Genomic DNA, 13249 nt, shown 5'->3' with positions numbered 1-13249 from the left:
CCTGCCAAAGATGGACCCGGGGTTTAATGAAGGCCCACGAGTCGAAGAATATGAAGTTCGGAAGCCTAGTTAGTATTAAGGAAAGTTAGAGTTGTATTAGGAAATATAGATTTGTAACTTTGCGGGATGAACTCAGAGAGTCTCCCGGAATCTGTAATCTTGTGTAACACGGTATCTTCGACCCCGCCTCCTATATAAGGAGGGTCGAGGGACAAAGAGAGGATAGAATCCATTGTCAATAGAACCCTAGTTTCTTAATCGTCGAGTACTTTTCGGCTAAAACCTTCGAGATCTACTTGCCCTCTACTTCCAACTAAACCCTAGTCTACAATACGTAGGCATTGACTAGTTAATCCCTTGTTACCGTCAATGGGTGACGCGGTGGTCGGAGTCACCGGCGACGAGGTTTCGGCGCGGTGGCTCGTCAGACTTAAGAAGTCGCGAAGAACACGATGCGACGAGTATGCTCCGGTGAAGCTCCGACGGAAGTCCGGCGTGGCGGAGGCACGAGCTCGGAGGCGGCGCTGGACTGAGAGCGATGTGAGGGGGCGAATGAAAAGGTTAATGAAGATAAACCTACGGCGGTGATATTTATAGCATGAGAATGAGATTCGTGCTCTGCATCCTGTGGTCGGAACGCAAGCGTCGTGCCGTTGGATGAATGACACGTCCTAAACCCTAGCGGTAAAATTGGCCAAGAGATTAAGTTACCGTTGGAATTACCCAAAATTGGCGCCTGGTTAGGCGAAACCATTTGGTCTCTTCGAGGATCCGGGAAAATTTCTAAGTACTTAGCGAGGTTTCTGCGAGATAGTAATCCAGAGAACAATTTAGAAATTTGGTCGATGGATGAAGTCCCGCGGGATAAAGGACTTTCTGGCATACAAACTGGAAAGGACTTTCATGAAGTTGGAGTTCTTCAAGATTTCGAAGACTTCCGGGAAGCTAGCTGGAGATTTCAGTGGCTTGAGTGAGACGGAAGAAATGGTGAACCTTGAAGAACTCTGGGGACTACCGTTGTGGGTATACTTCATGGATTTACCAACGACAGTGCCTAGATCCGGCAATCCCGGGTGGCCCACAGACGGTGATGATGGCATACGGCCCATCTGGCGGCCCAGTTGCTGTTGATCAAGATGGAGGAAGTCCAGCCCAGGAACAAGGAGCCGGATCCAAACCGACATACGCTTGGAGTCGGATCCGGCCTAGCCCATCAGAAGTAGCCGGATCTAGTACGACATATTAGGTAGAAGGCGGATCCTTGACGTGCACGACAATGTAATGTTCCGTAGTTAGCCAAGTTTGTATTTCGTCTAGGACTCCCCGTAGAAAACCCTAGATCCTGACGCCTTTATAAGCCGTATACCGGGAGCCCTAGAGGCACAACCACGACTGATTGTAACAACGCGAAAGCGCCATGATAATTTCAGACAAGCAGCAGTAGGCCCTGCCATCGTGCAACATGTTACGAAGCTGGGTAAATCGCGTACCACCATCCCGTTAGCACTCCGCCCAATGCCCCTACTTCTTTTCCTCTTCGTGAGAATCCCTTCTCCGAGGTACCGTCAATTAGGCAACGACACAGGGTGTTGGAAAATCCATGGTGTAGGCCTAGAACAAAAAATGAAACAAGGTAAAGTAAATGCTAAAAGTAAACCAAGGAAATTGTAGTTGTAGAACTGAATGGAATGAAATGTGGTTTCTAGAGTATGGGTCGCACTAGTACAAGAGGAGCGAATATACGTGATCCGCTATATATTATACAGTAGGGGCGTGTTGGACTTGGAGAAAGGAAGGCAATTTACGAAGGAATATCTTAAAATCCACTTTTAGTGATCAATAATGCTTAACATGCTTTGCCTAAAAGGAATTATCGGAGCAAGACGAGGAGGAAAAGAACAAACGAGTTTCCGGTCCAAGGTGATGCGATGCGACCGCACCGTCCGAGGGAGATGCGAGCGAGCGCACACTGGACGCACGACCGGGGCCCGCCCTGTGTTTCACCGGTTCAAGCAGCCTCCCGAACCGCTCCTCCCGAGCTACAGCTGGCTCCCTCATACGTGGCCCCACAGGCCAGCGGGACGGGCCGTGCCTGGTATCCGCAGTTTGGTGCGCGTAGCAGGTGGGGTGCGACGAGGCGGGTGGAGGTTATAAATAGAGCCCCCACCCATCGCCTCTCCTCCTCACACCGCCCCTCTCTCTCGAGACGAGAAGAAGCAGTACTAGTCTCTCGTCACCACCCGGCACACGGACCGCTCGTGAGGGGGACGAGGCGGAGCAGCCACCAAACCAAACCAACAAAAAAAAAACTCGGAGAAGAACACTGACGCCGCCCGCCCGCCCGCGCGCGTAGGGCACGGCAGAGGAGCCAAGGGAACCCTAGTCAAACACACACGGATCTGGCCTCCGCCGCCGCCGCCGCCGACAACGACGACGACGATCGCCTGGTACGGAGATCCCCCCGCCAACCCATGACTCCTCTCCCCACGATTCGGCCAACCCTAGGGACCCACCGCCACGCGCCTTCTACGCGCCGCTCATGCTTTTGATCGGTGGTCGAATGACGAAACCCTAGGATGGATGCGGGGCGGGCGGGACGGGACGAGACCCTTTCCTTCTTCTTCTCCGGATGGAAGTTAGGCAGGACGGGGGCATGGGCTGCCTGCCGAATTCGGGCTTTTAATTGCGGGATGCGATTTTGCCGAATCTGGAAACCGAATGGGGATCAAGGGCCTCTGCCCGATTCGCCAAATCTAGTAACTGACTCCAGGGACGATTATTTTGGATTTCGCAGCAAATTTCCACCGGATTTCCCGATTTATTTAAGACGGGGCTGTAAATACTGTGTATCCCGGTAGATCGAACGAACCAAAAGTGGGTTACGCCACCGTGTAGCGGTAGTAATGGGAAGGGGTCTGCGCTCTTTATTTTCTGTTTTCATGAAATGCTCAACTGCAACGGCTCCATGTGCTGCCTATTTAATAATTTTTCTATCTATTGATAATTGATTCTAGTACTCGACCTAGGGTTCGGACCTACATTGTTTTCCCCTATCACTAGTTGCTGCTGCTGCCTGCTGCTGTTTATGTTATCTTCTAATTCATTTGCTTAGTCCAATAATAGAGGGCAAATTTCACATTCCTTTCCTTTGTTCTAAGAAGGGGGTTATTTCTCTAGTTTTGAACAATCCTGTTTTGTTGTAGTTAGTCTTCAATGTAGGCTTTGTTGAGTAGACGATTGGTTGGAAGGTGTCCTGTTTTGTTGGTTGTTAGTTATTACCCATTGGGTTGTAGCTCAAACTGTGTAGGATTTAGACTGGTTTGGGGTGGATTTATTGCTAATGTAGAGCAGAAGGTACTCCGTTCGTTAGAGCCTTATACCATTAGTTAACTTTACATAGAGCTAATTCGGTTTTTTTGGTCAGCGTTCAGTATACCATCAATTGTTCTTGAATGTTGACTTGTATGCCATCTTTGAAATTCCTGTAAGGTAGTAAGTCATCAGGATTTGTTATGTCAAGTACAATGTGTGGAGAGTTGGTTGTGTGTCTGGTTTGTTAATTAGTTTGGATGCAAGTTGTGATGTAGCTGATAATCTGTCCAACGTGTGTAGCACAAGTTACTTTCTACTCCTGTTATACATAGCTTTTAAGTCATCACAGCGTTGAATTCTTGCTGCAATGCTGCATTTTATACGTACTTAATTCACTGTTGAGTAGATCATCTATGTAGGTTGATAAGAGAAGCATTTCATCTGCTATCTTCAATTTGTAGACGAAAATGCCAAGTTTGATATTTCTTTTTCATAGTTTATTATCCGGTGTAGCTTTGAATTATTTTTGTGTACATAATCCTCGTAAGTATAACTATTTAGAATTTAAATTTGGGATTTTGACAGACATTGTATTACAAGATTATGCCTAGGATTGGGTGAGGTCAGTGATTAGTTTTTTGAAGTTCTTTCATGGAGATATTGCCTCTGTTGGATAGGAAAACCTATATTTGGGCTGGAAGAAATGGTCTAGTTTAGCCATACCAGCTTTGGTTGCCGTATTTTTCCTTTGTTGCTGTTTGTCAAGGTTGGAAACCTAATCGTAGTATCATTGTACAATTTGTTGAAATCCAACTGGCATTTGTGTTCATCTTATATATGCTGTGTTCATTGTTGAGACATAATGGTGGTGTATGACAATGTTATCTATTGCATGACTGTATAATCTTTTACCTTTGGAAAATGACACCTACCCTAGCCTGTGCTCTCTAGGTCGTGATGTTAACCTTTCCACCAAACACACCACTCTAATTTTTCTCCTTGTTATATTCCACATGCTTATTTGCTTTTTAAAGGGTCTGCCTGCATGATGAGGTCATTTATCCCTAGTATCCAAATTCTTGAGATGGGTAGGAAGTGGGCTGGGTCTGAATGTAAAAGGAATTCAGGGAAGCATGATATCCAGGCCGCATCACCTGACAGACATGTGTCTTTCCTGCAGTACCATGCAATGGGAGCTCTGCTTGAACTTTTCACTTGTTCAGCTCTCCTTCCTCGCCTCTTGCTGTTGGGCTATCTCACTAGTTGAGTAAAGCATCCAGTGAGCCATTTAACACGCTGTTCTGTTTGTATATTACTGATATGGCCTGCTGGTTGTTGATGCAGATATCTTATTCTACAGAAAGTTCAGCTATAGCTTTCCTCCATTAGGTGCTATTTCACAAGAAGCTAGTTGCCGAGTGGAGTTACATATTCAAGCTATATGCATTTACACATGACATGGGTTCTCGAGGAAGGATGTTATTTGACCTCAATGAGCTCCCAACAGAAGCTGAAGAAGAAGCTGCGGTTGTTTTGTCCCAACCTCAACTTCCTGTTCCCAATATATATCCCTCAAATTTGTTTCTCCAACAGGGAGTGCCCCAGACACAAGGGATTTTGAACAATTATGCCTTTAAGCATGCATCTTCAGGTTCAGGTTTTCAACCTTTTGTGAGAAGCAAAGTTTCTAACAATGGAGACACAAAAGAGAATTTGGATGCTACTGCCGCTTCTACATCTATGGCAACAGTTGCTCATCACGCTGAGCCCTCCAATCAGGTTTCACAAGCAGTTGAAAGAGAAGAGGGTGAGTGGTCTGATGCAGATTGTGCTTCTGACACCGCAGGAAGTGGTGTTAGCAACAAAGAAGAGTTGGCTGGTATGGCAAATATTGAAGTGAAAGGAGAATCCCTGGAGAGAGAATCTGCTGCTGTAAAATCTGCTGAAGTGATTAAAGATGACACTGCTGCTGATCCTAGTGACACTGAAATGGTTGACGTGTCTAAGGATCCATTGTTACGTGCTCCAACAGGACCTGAGAGCACAAAAAATTCTGAATGTAAAGGAAATCAATCCGGGGATGATTTAGACCAGGGCAACAAATCAAAGGATGTCAAAGGAGTAGAAGCCAGTTATGCATTGAAGTTTACAAACAACCCTGCAAAGAGACCTAAGCTAGATGAACACAAAGTAGCAATGCTTGGTAAAAAGCGGGCCAGGCAGACCGTGTTCATCAATGTTGAGGATGCAAAACAAGCTGGCACAATGAAGACAATAACACCAAGGAGGCAATCATCTTTTCCAGCACCAATTGTTACACGTACTGTGAAGGAAGGTTCTCGTGGTGTTGGTGAAAGAGCTGCAGAAAAACCGAACCAACCAGTTGTCCGAGACCAGAAACAGTCTGATATTGGTTCAGAAAGAAGTAATTCTGCAGATCCAAGTGACCAAAATGGCGAACCCAATGGTGATGTTGAGTTGGGATCTCATGGCAGGTCAAAGAAAATGAATGCTGAAGAACCCCCCTCAGATTGCTATCAACAATCTGTGCCACGGCAGGCTTCTTCAAAGCAACCCATGGATCCCAAGCAGTTCAAGAGCAGACCAGTATCTTCTCAGAGAGCAGTTCTAACAGGACAAAATACCGCAGACCAGAAACCAGCCAACAAAAGGTCTCTTGTTCCCAAAAGACAAGCTTCAGGAAGTAACACACAGTACAATGACTCATCTGTCGAACGACTCATAAGGGAAGTGACAAATGACAAGTTCTGGCATAATCCAGGTTAGTTCATTGGCATCATCCATGTTTCTTTTGTATATCTTTGGTTAACCAACACCAGTTGTTGATCTGGAAAGTTATATACTGTGAGCACTTCCATTTCCGCGCTTGTGAAACTTTCCTAGTACATAATTCTCACAAGTGCTGTCATTCTGTTTTAGTAACTTCCATTAACATAAGAGACACTGTTACATGCTTTAAGATGAGTGCATCCTTGTAGGCATGTATAATTTATTTGTCAAAATGCTGCAACTACCTTTTATTGATGTCTCCCTGTGTTTGTACTGAAGACTTCTGTTTTGCACGAAGTAGAGCTCTTTGCGGTTTTTTCTCTCATTGTTAATATATTGTACTGTTTTTTTGGGTGGATGCATGCATATTGCGTTTTATTTAATGGAATGATCGCTTTTAGTTTGACAAGGCTAGCTGTGTATTTGTTATGTGAACAGAAGAGGAAGAACTTCAGTGTGTTCCTGGAAGCTTTGATTCTGCTGAGGAGTACATTAAAGTATTTGAGCCTTTGCTTTTTGAGGAATGCAGAGCTCAGCTATATAGTTCCTACGAGGAGAGTCTCGAGGCTGCATCAAGGGATGCACATGTAATGGTGCGTGTGAAAAGTGTGGATAGGCGTGAAAGAGGTATGTTTTTCACCTTTTTTTATTGATGCCTTCTTTTTACAGCAATCATAAAAAAGATGTGTTCTTGTATTCCATCTTAATCACCTGGCTTATATATTTTTGGTGTATTCAGGATGGTATGATGTCATTGTTCTACCAACACATGAATATAAATGGACTTTCAAAGAAGGTGAAGTTGCAATTTTGTCATTCCCACGACCTAGTTCAGGTAGGTGTACTGAAGATGGCTCTTTCTTTTATATGAATATTCTTTATATTTCACAAATATGTTTGACAACTGTGCTTACTTATTTTTGTTCAATAGCAGCCCAGTCTAGTAGATCTAATCGGAAGACCGCTCCTTCAGTTGAAGACGCTGAAGCAGAAAGTGGACGGCTTGTAGGTACAGTCAGGCGCCATATGCCTATTGATACACGCGAACCTATTGGGGCGATTATTCATTTTTATGTTGGGGATTCATTTGATTCTAGCAGGTAATCTAGTGTTAGTGTTATTCTTCTTCTTTAGCTGTCCTGCTCAACGTTGACTACATTTTTATGCTTTTTCCTTACGAATTACCACATTTGTATGCATTGAAGATGATTTTTTTGAAGATAGTTGAACTATTAAAACCTATCTGTTACTCCATCTGTCCCATAATATAAGATGTTATTGCAACAAATACATGAGTTAGAAAGTTGTAATAACATCTTTTTTTCTTGTATGGTGGGAGTGGTTTATTAAAATGCACTGTTTCTTCTCATTCTTTAGAAATACGGTACTTTTGTTTTCTGATATTTTCTGGGTAATTCTTTGTCCACCCTGTTATTTTGAATGAGAAGTTGTGCAAGATTTTTCTTATAACATGCATACGACTCTTTCCATCACAAGTGTATGATAAAAGTCGACTGTACTTTGGACTATCTTGTTGATACACTAAAGCAACACTTTCTTGTCGAACTTATTAGATTTGTTTAGCTTATAAAGTCAGGGTTTTCATTTTTCACACCTACAGTTACATTGAACAGTTAAAAACATGCACACGAACCATCTGCTCTGCTGTTTTTGGTTCAACACTTGTCTTGTTAGTTTTGTTTAGCTTTTAAGGTCAGGTAGACTTAAGAGTTACATTGAACAGTTAGCACACAAGCATGGTTTTTAAGGCGTTTACCTTAGGATGTTAGGCGCCCTGGCAGCGCCTTGGACATTTGCCTGCTCTAGGCCTTAGGCTTCTGCTTAGGCGTCAGAGCGGGGGTAGAACGCTTTAGGACACCCTTACTGCCTTAAAAAGCATGCACACAAGACCTTTTGCTCTACAATTTTTTGTAGCTTTCTATTCTGATTTATCTAGTGCTGATGTCCAATAAGCTATACCCGAGCTAAAATTCCATAATCCTAAGGGCACTTCTACGAGGTTCATGGATGCACATTATTTTGAGATAAAAGCTTCTAGGTTGTTCGGTTCAGCTTACTTGGCCTTTTATCCATCATTCTTACATTTGTTAAATGTGTCCTAAGACTTTTGCTTGTCTTTTTTGTGCTATATTTTGCAGCGAGGCTAATGTTCTGAAGAAACTCCAACCTCGGAGTACCTGGTATTTAACCGGTCTTGGTTCTCTTGCAACAACACAGAGGGAATATGTAGCATTGCATGCTTTCCGACGCCTTAATGTGCAGGTAGTATATTTATGTATTATACTTACTGTTGTTCGGCTTTCTTGGTTAATGTTTTGGTTGATACTGATAAAAATCTTCCATCAGATGCAAAACGCAATTCTTCAACCGAGTCCAGAGCACTTCCCCAAGTATCAAGAGCAGCCACCTGCTATGCCTGACTGTTTCACGCCAAGTTTTTCTGACCATATCAATCGTACTTTCAATGGGCCTCAGCTATCGGCGATTCACTGGGCTGCAATGCACACAGCTGCTGGTACAAGCAATGGAGTGGTTAAGAAACAAGAACCATGGCCTTTCACATTAGTACAAGGTCCTCCTGGGACAGGGAAAACCCACACTGTCTGGGGAATGTTAAATGTTATTCATCTTGTTCAGTATCAACATTATTATGCTGCTCTGCTGAAGAAACTTGCTCCTGAAAGTTACAAGCAAGTTAGTAGTACCACTAACAGTACTTCAGAGACTTTTGCTGCGGGGTCTATTGACGAAGTTTTACAGAGCATGGATCAGAACCTCTTTCGCACTCTTCCCAAGCTTTGCCCCAAACCACGGATGCTTGTCTGTGCCCCATCAAATGCTGCAACAGATGAGTTGCTTTCTCGTGTACTAGACCGAGGTTTCATAGATGGTGAGATGAAGGTCTACCGCCCTGATGTTGCTCGTGTTGGAGTTGATACACAATCTCGTGCTGCCCAAGCTGTTTCAGTTGAGCGACGGACGGAACAACTTTTGATGAAGGGCCGTGATGAAGTAATTGGTTGGTTACAGCAGCTAAAAGGCCGTGAGCAGCAGCTATCACAAGAGATAGGGCTTCTACAGAGGGAACTTAATATGGTGGCAGTGTCTGGTAGATCCCAGGGTTCAGTTGGGGTTGATCCTGAAGTGCTTGCTCACAGAGATCGTAACCGTGATATTCTCCTTCAAAAACTTGCTGCCTCTGTAGAAAGCAGGGATAAAGTACTGGTAGAGATGTCGCGGCTGCTGATATTAGAAAGCAAGTTCCGTGTTGGTGGTAACTTCAATCTGGAAGACGCTAGGTCTAGTCTGGAAGCCAGTTTTGCCAACGAAGCTGAAATTGTTTTTACAACAGTGTCAAGCAGTGGTCGCAGGTTATTTTCTCGTCTTAGTCATGGTTTTGATATGGTTGTTATTGATGAGGCTGCTCAGGCCAGTGAAGTAGGAGTCCTCCCTCCACTTGCACTTGGTGCTGCTAGATGTGTCTTGGTTGGTGATCCTCAGCAGCTGCCTGCCACTGTTATAAGCAAAGCGGCTGGAACTTTACTCTATAGCAGGAGCCTGTTTGAGAGGTTTCAGCAGGCTGGCTGCCCTACCATTTTGTTGTCTGTGCAATATCGGATGCATCCCCAGATCCGTGATTTTCCATCAAGATACTTCTATCAAGGGCGTCTTACAGACAGTGAAACTGTTGTCAAATTGCCTGATGAATCATATTACAAAGATGCATTAATGTCACCTTACATTTTCTATGACATCTCGCATGGCCGTGAGTCTCATAGAGGTGGCTCATCTTCATACCAGAATGTTCATGAAGCGCAGTTTGCATTGCGTTTGTATGAGCATCTTCAGAAGCTGGTGAAAGCTAATGGTGGCAAGAAAGCATCTGTTGGTATAATCACTCCTTATAAGTTGCAGTTAAAGTGTCTACAAAGGGAATTTGAAGAGGTTATGAATACCGAGGAAGGGAAAGATATCTACATAAACACAGTTGATGCTTTCCAAGGTCAGGAGCGTGATGTGATTATCATGTCATGTGTCCGTGCTTCAAACCATGGCGTGGGGTTCGTTGCAGATGTACGGCGTATGAATGTTGCTCTTACTCGAGCTAGGAGAGCTCTATGGGTACACGCCTAAGCTCTTTCAGAAATTACATAAAGAGCACGTACCAAATGTTATTTTAGAGGCTCTGGACCTATGCTATAGTACTAATAGTATTTGTTGTTTTCCAGGTTGTTGGTAATGCCAATGCTCTTGTGCAGTCAGAGGACTGGGCAGCACTGGTAGCAGATGCGAAGGCCAGGAAATGTTTCATCGACTTGGATAGCATCCCGAAGGACTTCCTAGCCATGAAGGTTTCTTCCAACACTCCAGGAAGGAACTCTTCAAACAACACAAGGAACATGAGGGCTGGTGGACCGAGACCGAGGCATCTGGATATGCTTCCAGACTCAAGGATTGGCATGAGGTCTGATGATGATGAGCGTGTCAACTCCGTTTCAAGAAATGCTAGTAACCGCAATTTGGATGATCTGGGGCGCCCTGGTGATAGATCTAGGGAAAATTTGCAGTTCGGATTGCCAAGGAGACCGAATTCATCGAATGGTTCGAGGAGAGAAGTCTGAGGAAACTTCATCACTATCTTAGCTTTGCATGTGCGGAACAATGATGAGCTTTGCGATGAAGCTTGGTTGGAGCAAAGTGTTACCTATCTGGAAGATGCACCCTGAATGGTGTTGAGGAGTGGTGTTGCTATTGGCAGGGCAATTCCTCATGAAATGAGGCATCTGGACGGCGGGATGTAGCCATCACATTGACGAGAAGCAAATCAGATGTCGCTGTGTTGGTTGTGTTATGGCTCTTTTTATCCCATCCTGCAAGAACAGGGGAAGGCTTCCTAAGGTCCTCAGTTCTGCAATTGTGCAGGACAGATGAAGTCCTTTTATGTTGACCAGACTCCTGACTTGAACAAGGCCGCAGCTGGATGGTTTCTGTCTGCCATTGCAGTAATTGCTTCAGCGTGTTTTAAAGAATCCATCTTTCTCATAGATATGAATACATGCATGGGATTTTCCATTTTGAAACATGCCAGGAGAGAAAAATCTCGCTGGCCCTAGAGCAGGTTAGGTTTCAAGCTTCGTTGTGCCATAGCTGCTAGCGGCAAACTGCTTGATATTCCCCTGTAGGATCAGCATTGCTAACATAGGCAGGACTTCTGTAACATATGACATAAGCTCCCTGTGTACAAAGTCCACATCTAGAAAAGAAGTTCATTATTTGATTCAGCTACTTATTGTGTCACAAGTGGTTCTGTTTGCCATGTTGGTTGGTTGAAAGCTGTGTTGTATATTTGTTCGAAGATTCTACCATGTTTTCAGTTATATTCTTACCTGACTTTGGGTCTCAGTTTGGTTTGTGTAGTTCTATGTTGATTTGTGGTTTTTCTTTTGTTCTTTGCCTGTTGTGTCGTCACTTGTGCTTCTTGTTTTAGTTTCTGTTGTGTGTACACTTTCTCTGGGATGTGCGATGACCATTTTTCATGTAAAATTCACAACTGTATGTTATGATGTTTCAGGCTTGGAGCTTGTGCAAGTCCTGCTATTTGGAGTAAGCTAGGTACATCTTTGCATGGATCCTTGTGCTTTGTGGTTATTGTCTGACGTATCAGGTTAGCATAAGCTGGCTCTTGTTTATTTATTTATTTTGTATCAGATTCGCTGTGCAAGCTACTGAGAATCAGTGACTTGAAGTTTACCTGATGTTGTTTCACAATCTGTCCTGTAGAACTTCATAACACCTGAGGTGTATACTATTATCATGCAGAGTAGGTAACCCAGATGTGTCCTCTTGTACTGGGTACCTGCCAGCTTGATCTGATACGTAATGCCCACAAAGATCTGGTGGCCAAGCTGGTGTGCTGTTACTTACCCAAACTTCAGATTGTTTCAATTGTGACAAGTACCGGGCCACCCACGGGTGGTTTGCAAGTCATCAGGTGAAAACTGAAGGCATGACAGGTTGGGACACGGGCTGTCACCTGAAAGTGGTGCTACCCAAGCTAAATTTTGATTCCTCTCTTCAACAAAGAAGAGTCTAAATATTTATAAACTACTTATAATCAGAGTGTATCATTCAGTCAATCAGTATCAAGACCCGATGAAGCAATTGAGAGTGATTGACTTTCATGTATGTATTTGATATACAGTGAAGTAGTAAGATGATCATGTTGAGCTACTCCAATGGGGAATATTAATACTCCCTCCATCCATAAATAGATGCCTAATGTTTGTCTAAATCTGGATGTATTAGACACTAAATAGCGTCTAGATACATCTAGATTTAGAAAAATCTCAGACATCTATTTATGGACAGAGGTAGTATGATACTTCCTGAGAAGTGAGATGAAACGAACTATGATGTTTTGGCTCCTATCATATCTTATATTCTTCGAGGATGCACTTACAATTGTTTCAAATTCAAAAAATCTGTTAGTATCTGTTTTGATAACATGTTTTTACTCAACGTATAATTGTCTAAAATTTAAAAATATGTTATCTGTTTTGACAAAAACATTTTTTTTGTCTTTTACATGTCCAAAGCATTGTAGAAGTGTTCTTTTTGTTCACTTTTCTTTTACCTTGATACAAATTTTCTTCAAAATTTATGGGTAAACAAAGGACATAAACATGTAGTACTACCTCATTGAAATTTTGTCCAAATTTAGATGTATCTAGACACTCTTTAGTTTATAGATATATCCGAATTTGAATTTTTTTTCACACCCTTTTATGGATGGTGGAGTATGTTGGTTTCTTGCTGACATTTTTAGCGGGGTTCTTATTTTTTTTTACATAGTAATGAGCTACTAGGCTCCATTTTGAACAGGAAAAGCCCGGAAGGGCCTTGAAGCATTTATCAAATACAAGGACCTTGAAGAAAAAGAAAATTACAATCTGGTCAACGCACTTTGCATATAGCCTCTTGAAAAGATGAACATAAAAGCAGTTGAGGGCTTTGTCTTCATCGCGCAACGTTGATGATCTCCAGGCATGGGCACCGGCAACACCTCTCGGGATGAAACCACTTGAGTGAAGCCAACAAAGATCCCCACGCCGTGAAGGAAGAGAAA

The 13249-nt window shown here is 43.4% G+C and overlaps 1 protein-coding gene across 7 annotated transcripts; it reads left to right on the top strand.

The window, feature by feature from the left end:
• The first annotated feature begins 2194 nt into the window (after positions 1–2194).
• Positions 2195–12548, top strand: LOC124649919 (uncharacterized ATP-dependent helicase C29A10.10c-like). 7 transcript variants are annotated; one of them, XR_006986831.1, is made up of 10 exons: positions 2195–2447; positions 4657–6094; positions 6541–6729; positions 6842–6937; positions 7034–7202; positions 8262–8385; positions 8470–10245; positions 10353–11242; positions 11696–11788; positions 11949–12548. XR_006986831.1 is itself a non-coding variant. In XM_047189490.1 (8 exons), exons 2-8 carry the CDS (start codon positions 4771–4773, stop codon positions 10743–10745), a joined length of 4068 nt encoding a protein of 1355 aa, XP_047045446.1. In that variant the 5' UTR covers positions 2195–2447; positions 4657–4770; the 3' UTR covers positions 10746–11405. The 7 variants fall into 7 exon arrangements, 4 of the variants coding, with proteins under 4 accessions (XP_047045446.1, XP_047045443.1, XP_047045444.1 ...); XR_006986830.1 differs by having other exon boundaries at positions 11944–12548; XR_006986829.1 differs by having other exon boundaries at positions 11905–12548.
• The last annotated feature ends 701 nt before the right edge of the window (positions 12549–13249 follow it).

This window comes from Lolium rigidum, chromosome 4, assembly GCF_022539505.1.
Source record: "Lolium rigidum isolate FL_2022 chromosome 4, APGP_CSIRO_Lrig_0.1, whole genome shotgun sequence".
In the NCBI taxonomy this organism is placed as follows: Eukaryota; Viridiplantae; Streptophyta; class Magnoliopsida; order Poales; family Poaceae; genus Lolium; species Lolium rigidum.
The sequence above is the reverse complement of the archived record's forward strand: the minus strand, read 5'-3'. Positions and strand labels throughout refer to the sequence as shown.

What these genes read in the sequence shown, in the direction of transcription:
- LOC124649919 (XM_047189487.1), top strand. Translation starts at nt 4,771, where the DNA reads ATGGGTTCTCGAGGAAGGATGTTATTTGACCTCAATGAGCTCCCAACA. An exon ending in GATTCATTTGATTCTAGCAG is followed by an intron (nt 7,203 to 8,261) that starts GTAATCTAGTGT and finishes TATATTTTGCAG; the next exon opens with CGAGGCTAATGTTCTGAAGA. An exon ending in GAGCTAGGAGAGCTCTATGG is followed by an intron (nt 10,246 to 10,352) that starts GTACACGCCTAA and finishes GTTGTTTTCCAG; the next exon opens with GTTGTTGGTAATGCCAATGC.